At 43.7% G+C, this 7771-nt stretch overlaps 1 protein-coding gene across 1 annotated transcript; it reads right to left on the bottom strand.

The window, feature by feature from the left end:
- Positions 1-92: 92 nt before the first annotated feature.
- rnft1 (ring finger protein, transmembrane 1) lies at positions 93-6004 on the bottom strand. The gene is made up of 9 exons (XM_008284836.1): positions 5844-6004; positions 3741-4201; positions 3583-3659; positions 3398-3498; positions 2011-2164; positions 1773-1931; positions 1608-1673; positions 1420-1521; positions 93-1114 (listed from the first exon to the last, which is right to left on the bottom strand). The coding sequence occupies exons 1-9, from the start codon at positions 5867-5869 to the stop codon at positions 980-982; spliced, it is 1281 nt and encodes a 426-aa protein (XP_008283058.1). The 5' UTR covers positions 5870-6004; the 3' UTR covers positions 93-979.
- Between the last annotated feature and the right edge of the window lie 1767 nt (positions 6005-7771).

The raw sequence follows: 7771 nt of genomic DNA, 5'->3' as shown, positions 1-7771 counted from the left end.
AAAAGCACTAAAACATATACTTTACACCAGAGGGCGTCATGTCTCAGGTTTATGTTCCCGTTCTGCTGCAAACATGAACAAGTCACTCAGACTCAGATTCAAATGTAGATCTTTATTTAGTTTATGGATCTAAATGGACAAAAATAACACAGTGTAATGATTTTCATACATAAAATAGATGTTTCTCCCAGTCTTTGGTTTTCTTAACAAAAGCGGGGCTACGTCGCCCCTATAGAAAAATAATTTATGTGTAAATCAATCTCACAAGCTCAGTTGCATCGTTTTCATCAGTCGTGAAAAATACAGTCAGGAAAAAGCTGAATCCACACACAACCTGTCCATCCTGCCGTGTCCGTCCTCACTGCCTCTGGGCGTCCTGAACGCTCTCGCAGTGCGTCTGCCCTCCGCTCTCACATTTGTTTTCGAGCTGAACGATACATCTGAATGAAATCTATCCAACACTGACTCCTGAGCAGACGTACGCAGCTGCTTGCTCACAAATCAAAAAAAGTTGCTTCCCAAATTTAGAAATGCTGATAAAACGGGGTTCACACGACACCGCTGCGTGTTCTAGTCAAAAGAATGATAAAGTAAAAACGTTTAAAATACTTTTGTTTTTTTAATATAATTCTCTTATACTTCCATATTTACAAGTAGAAGAAACTGGAAGAAAAGTTCAGAAGATCAAAGGTGAACGAAGGCAACACAACACAAAAGGAAACAACTCGAATAGGAAAATCAAAAAATACTCGAGGGCATGAAAATAATAATCTTTCAGTTGTCTGTGAGAGGAGGGACAGGTAGGGCTGTACTGGCACACGGGCCAGAACCCGGCCCGTGTGCCGTCAGCTGACCAACGAAACAGTGTGTACGACATTACCGTCAGTGGGGTTCGACAGCCGCGGAAAGTCACATATTGCATACAAGCTAATACCAATATTATCCCACACCCGAAAGCTCCCTGTGCGTGCCGTAGAAATCAATAAATCTGGAGGTGTGGAGACGTGGCGCCGTCCCTCCATTTGTAAACCTTCTCTGTGATCACCGTGCGGCAGAGGGGGCAGCTCTTCTCCCGGTTGAACCACAGAGCGATGCACTCGTCACAGAAGATGTGCTGCAGAGCAGAGCAGAGAAACCACGTCAGTACGTCCTGTAGCTACACGACATGAAGAGAACTGAACACAACGAGTCACCGTTTTTCACTGATGTTGAGACGATGAGTTTTGATTTTTAGAACTGAATGAAGACAAACACGTGTTACAATTACAGAAACAAAAAACAGAAAGGTGGTGAAAAACATGTATTTAGATCTGTAATGTTCATTTGAATTATTTCTGGTTGTCTCTTGTTTCTGCTCAAAGCAGGAGGGTGAACAGGTGTACGGTGGAGGAGGATCCGTGTTGTCCACCTGTGGTTTACCTGACAGAGCAGCGCCCGAGGCTCCCGGTACTCTCCCTGACAGATCGGACAGACATCTCCCGCCTCGCTGCACTGACTCCTGGTGGCTGCTGCTCCCGTGTGCTGAGAAATGGAAACAAGAAAACGCTTCACAACACTTCAACAGCCTGAATATCTGCTGTTTAACTCAGAAGCTGTTTGGCACTGACCTCCCCCACGAGACATATCCTCACAGTTTTCAGTAAAGCCGTCCACTGTCCGTACAACCCTAAAAGCTGAAATGAGAGGAAAAGAACCAAAGAAAGAATTCACGTAAAGTCGAAGAAGGTTTTCAACGCTGCTGCAACAAAAATGGACTCCCTGTCGGTCTGCACCTTCAGAATGAGGTAGAGCAAAGCCAGCAGGACCCCCAGTGTGAGTCCAGTAGCACCGTCGGCCTCCTGGTAGGTGACCAGGTAGCGGAACCACAGTGGAGCAGGAGCTGTGGCCTGGTGGACCTGACCCAGCTCCTCACTCAGCATCAGCCACCGGCCCTGGAGACACAAACAAACTTCAGTTCCCGAGCCAGCACTCCCAATGTTTGTCTTGATCAATGATCTCATGGAGTCTCACCTGGGTTCTGTAGGTCACCAGTGAGGAGGGCAGCAGCAGAATAAGGCACTTCATTCCCATGTAGAGGAACTTTATTATGAAATTGGTGACGCCAACTGCCCACAGAATCTCCCAGAACCCCAGCGGCTCAATGGTTGGACTGAAGAAGATGAGGCTAGGAGGAGGTGAACGTTCAGGTTAAGAGGTGCGATCCGGGGTCAGCGGTTCACTACACTGCAGCACTGGGGCCTGATCCACTGAGTGCACTGAGGATTAAAGTCCAGCACCTGACTTAAACGAAACTAACAAATCCATGGGGGCTAACACAGGTCTGTAAGGACCAGCTCAGGTTCACGCAATCTGGCCCTCATTTTATACGACAGGTTCAAGAAGTCAAGATAATTACATGTGATTCTAAAGTAGTCCGAGAGGTGGAAGACGACTCAGTCCACGCTCTGCAAACAGCAGCCGTACAGAGAGAAGCCTGATGTTCACGTCAACTTCTATAAGAAACATAGAAAGAATCCAAACACCTACTGACCAAGAAAGGTCATACAGCTGCCATAAACCGAACCAGAGAGATCAACTGAACGTCACTGGTGGCAACTAGTTAAAATCTAATAAAACATGTATTTACAGCTCAATTAAATCCAGGAGTCAGCATGGTTCCTCTTATTCGGACATGAGCTCCCTTTGAATTATGATTTGTGAATTACTGGGAGGGTCTTGTACACCTGCAGCAAATCAAACGAAAATACACAAGCAGGGTGCAGAGAAACCTCTAATAACTTGTTTAACTGTAAACTAAATTGTATAATTCATCCTACATCCACCCAACCGGTCGAGGCAGATGGCCGTCCCTCCCTGAGCCTGGTTCTGTCTGAGGTTTTTTCCCTCGCAGGGGTTTTCAGTTCCTTCCCACTGTTGCAGAGCTTATAGGGAATCCAGATGTTTTGGATTGTTGGCTGTTTCTGCCTTTGTTAAGCGCTATGAGATGATTTGTAAATATGCGCCATACAAACAAAATTGAATTGAACCTCCACAATATGCTATTTTCACCATGAATTTCTATTTTTTTTGGTTCCATCTTCGGCACAATTCATTGAGTCAGTAGGAACAGAAAACCGGTCGCTAGAACACCTGAGTCAGGAGTAATATCTTGGCTTTGGGATGATTTTACTGCTGCTGGTTAAGCAACAACTCAGACAGCCTGATCGCTAGTTTGTTAGAATATCTACCACAACAGGACTTCACAGTTTGACCAGTAAACAAACAACCTTGATGTGTAAGTCTTAACTCATGTCGAATAAATTCAGCACTGAGCAGTCTAATTATTTACGCAGCCCACACACAGATGAATTGAGACGTGTCAGCATGAATTAATGTGACGTAAGTGATGAAGCCTCACCAGCGGTAGAGCGTCTCAGTGACGAAGGTGTAGTAAAGCAGGAGGGTGGAGGAGGCCAGGAAGAGCAGCAGCCATATGCACTGCAGCTTTGAGTGTCGATCCTGAAGGTGCACACAAGAAACATCACGTCAGAAAAATCTAAAAACTGTATCAGGAGACAAATGTGATTTCGGTTTTTGACTCACCTGAAGAAAGACTTGAGTTTGAATGTTTTTATTCACATATAAAAAAGTTGTGAAGAGGCCGACCCCCACGGCTAAACCTGGGAAATGAAGACAGAGGTTAGGACGTGTTGTCAGGGGTCACAGGTGACAATAATTCTGTTTGCGTAACTCTTCCTCACCAAGAGCATGCTGGAGGACCAGTTTAGCACACAGTATGATGAGGAAAGGAAGGCTCTTCTGGAGCCAGCGGAACAGACAACGAAGCTCAGACAAGGAGGCGCTGGGTTCTCCAGAGTCCAGATCAGAGTCCGGCGGGTCAAGATCGGGCTCTGAGTTGGAGTGGTGCTGCGCCCGACTATGTCCATGTGAATGTGAATGGGAGTGGCTGTGGGAGTTGATTCTGGATCTCCTGGATGATGCGCCTCCACTCGACTCCCCGGGGCCGCCGGTCATTGGTACCCGCACCTCACCGCTCTCAGGGCCGGCGGCGGCGGCGGCAGCAGCGACTGGTGCTCTGGTGAGAAGCTCTGGTTGCAGATTCAGGGATAAACCATTTCCTGCATGATCATCCCGCTCACTTGAATTCGGCTGCATTACAGTTGGAGACTCCCTCAGTTTCAGTGCTCTTCTGGAATCACTCCTGTCACACAAAAGAATAACCGCAGTAGCTTCAGTATGTCCAGCATCAACTGTGTGATCTGTGACCGATCGTTTGAATCTCAGGTGGAAAACATCATGAGGAACGCTTTATTCTGTTTCAGTAACAGTGAATGCTTGTAGCCTTTCTCGTCTAAAGAAAACACTGATAAACCCACTCGTGCTTTTATTTCTAGCAGACTTGACTGTTGTGATGCTCTGGTCTGTGGCCTGCTTAAGAAACCTTTAAACAACAAATAGATGATCCAAAGTGCAGCTGCTTGTCTTCTCACCAATGTAGAGAAAACAGGATTCTGGTCTTCAAGGTTCCTCATCGGCTCCCTGTTCATCCTAGTGGTGTTTATTAAAAGATTTTGGTTCTGAGTATTTATCTTATGATGATCTTTTGTTAACTGGTATGAACAACACATTCTGATCGTCCCTAGTCAGAAACTCATACAGGAATCTGACACTTTTTCAGATAAATTTCTCCACAACCTGTAAGAGAAACGATCCCCTTCATGGGGAACACGTTTGCTTCACTAAGAAGTTTCACAATCCTATTTGGATTTATTTTGTAGATCGTTATTTTCACAGTCGTGGTGGAAATGTCACTCTTTTAGTTTGAATGTTTTTGCAGTTACAAAGGAAATACAGATTATTGTCTGCTGTTAAGTATGTTCTGTCATCTCTATTAGAAGTACCAGTATGTTCTTCTTTTTAAAAATCTAACTTGTGTCTTCCAATGCACCAAAGACGGAATATGTGGTTTATTTTATTAGGTTCTGTACATTTAGAAAGTTCTGCAAAGACAGAGCATTCAGCAAAGATTCCTTAATCATTAGGTTTAGGAGAACATTTGTAACTGAGACTAAAATCACTAAAATGTTCTTACATACAAACACGATTAACTCTGTGGGTGTAGAACAGGGGTGTCCAATCCTGGTCCTCGAGAGCCCCTATCCAGCATGTTTTAGATGTTTCCCTCTTCCAACACACCTGATTCAAATGATCAGCTCATCATCAAGCTCTGCAGAAGCCTGATAACGATCCTGAAGCAGGACTGTGGCACTCGAGGACCAGGATTGGAGATCCCTGGTGTAGAAGGTGGCTGATGTTTTAGGGACTGACATGTATCAGGTAAGCTTGGGTTAATGCTGCTATAAGCTACACAGAGGTGGAGGTGTCACGATGTAAGTTAAAATCTACTCATTGATCTCTGTTTGGTTGTAATGACACTGAACGCATCACTGGTTTTATTTCAACACTTCTTTGGACAGACTGTTCACACAGAACAAACTGAGGCCACCACAATGACAGAAACATCACGTCTCCTTCCTGACAGCACTTTGTTTTGCCACAGATTGAACTGTAGATACTTGTTGTTTGGCTAAAGTTACACCTGCTAACACAAACTGACCGGCAGTCACGAACTACGCCACGTTTTCACGACCTCCACTGATTCTGAGCATCTTTACATCGAAGCAATTCACGTTAGCAGTCAATTAAATTAGTCATTTTTTTACTCAATAAAGCCAAAAGCAGCTGACAGACGCCGACAACAGCCAGCTGGCCGTTCCCTACACAGTTAGCCGTTAGCATTAGCGGCTAACAGGTGTTTTCCATTAGCTAAAGCTTCGGCCCACCTTTCACTCTGCACCCGGAGTTTCATGGTAAGCTGTTGGTCCCCATCTAGTACAAAAGCCGAGACGCCAAACGAAACCAAAAGGAAACCAAAAATAAAACTAAGCGGTTAGCTTTCAGGCTAAGCCATAAGCCGCTCGTTCAGACATCTTGACGTTGTTTACGGCGGCAGACGTCGCAAACTTCTTCTGTTGGGTTTTTACGGCGGAGCGTCAGTTAGCCGCTGCAATGCCTCCACCTAGTGGACAGCTTCGGTACTGCACCATGTTACTGGTTCATCATCATCTATGTTCACAGTTAGCCTGCTGCTAACTACATAATATATCAGCTATTTTACAAACTAATCGGTTAGTTGACATAAAAACAGGCAAATTAATTACGTTAAAGCTGCTACAGTTTATATATTGATTGCATAATACAGCACAGTATGAATGGAAGCAAAGGTTTGAGCACAAAACTAAAGTTGAACTGGAAACAACGACAACAGCAACAATAACAACAATACATGTAAAATAAATGTAGCTATAATTACCACCAGCAAATGGTTATCAAGTAATCTGAAAGGAAAAACACAGGGGCTACTAGTATTAGCTCAAGACCAGGCAGGATGCACCAGTGTGGGGGCATTACTGGAGCATTTGTCCATGCATATGGAGAGTTATCTGTCTGCATCTCAATCTGTGTGTCTGTTGTGAGATTTGTCAATGTGTAAAAGAAGTTGTCAATGCGAGCCGGAATCTATCTGTAAGGCCTGAAAAGAATAATTAACAAATGGGCTTGGATTTATTTATTGGTTATTCTAATCATGTATTAAAAACCTTGACAAATATTATTGATGATAAAAAAAAAAAGAAACTCCATGGCCCTCATTCATAAAAACAACTCATGATGTTATTTTCCCACATTTCAGCAGCAGCACCGGTCCATGAGCATCCCAGGGAGTGAAGGCCTGTAGCACAAAATATCCTTCATGTAAGTTGACTTTTTGCTCATTTGCTTTGCTCTACAGTCCCACATGTTTTAAACTTTACTGTGATGAACAGAGTCTGAAATCATGACAATGAGAATCACCAGTAATGAATGCAATCAACAGGATCTTAAGAGAAGCTGAAGTTCAGTTTGTTGCTTCCAGCTGTTTGTTGGAGTCTTTCCCCGGAGTTTGTTAAATATCTGCAGCAACGCATGCAGGAGGTTTTTATTTTGTTCTACTTGTTGATCTGTAGTTTTGGGTTACGGGACTTTTCCTTCACCAGCACCTGCGTCTCTTCTCCTGGACCACTGAAAGCATTGGTCACCTAAATGACCACTGTGACATAATCATCATGTAATTATAGTAAAACATGAATAATAATAACCTACAAAATATATCAGTCTTATTCTGTGTGATAGAGAAACTAGCAACTCTGGTCTAGCTCAGTAGTTTAGTCCCAAACATTTTTGCCGCAAAGTCCCCCCCGCGACCCTACAAAAGATAAAAATAAAGGATGGTACTTTACAAATGATTATGATTATTGCTGTGAATAAATTAGACTAATGCCAAGACACACAGTCGGAGAACAGCTGGTCGGCTAACCTGCACTCACTTCAATATTAATGTGAAACATAGACTGAGCAAAAACAAAACAGAGTGACCCGACTTTGTAAAGAACAGTGTTTTGTATTTTATATTCATTTTACCCTGAAATAACTTGATAATGGTGCACTTTTTAATTAAAAACCAGAGAACAATCTGGGCTGGCCTGAGCCTCCAATGTGTTTTATGATCCTAAGAACACCTCTGCTAATACAAACTGTTATGTTGATGCACTCCCTCATAATCCTGTGATTATTGTAGGCTATCATCATTGTGTTGTAATGAGCTCACAGGTAAGTCCACCCCTGATAGGCCTAATCTGTGCTCATTGTGTAGTTACAGTGATCTCATTATTCA

Source organism: Stegastes partitus, unplaced genomic scaffold (assembly GCF_000690725.1).
Source record: "Stegastes partitus isolate 25-593 unplaced genomic scaffold, Stegastes_partitus-1.0.2 Scaffold375, whole genome shotgun sequence".
NCBI lineage: Eukaryota > Metazoa > Chordata > Actinopteri > Pomacentridae > Stegastes > Stegastes partitus.
This window is presented reverse-complemented; position numbering and strand designations above follow the sequence as displayed.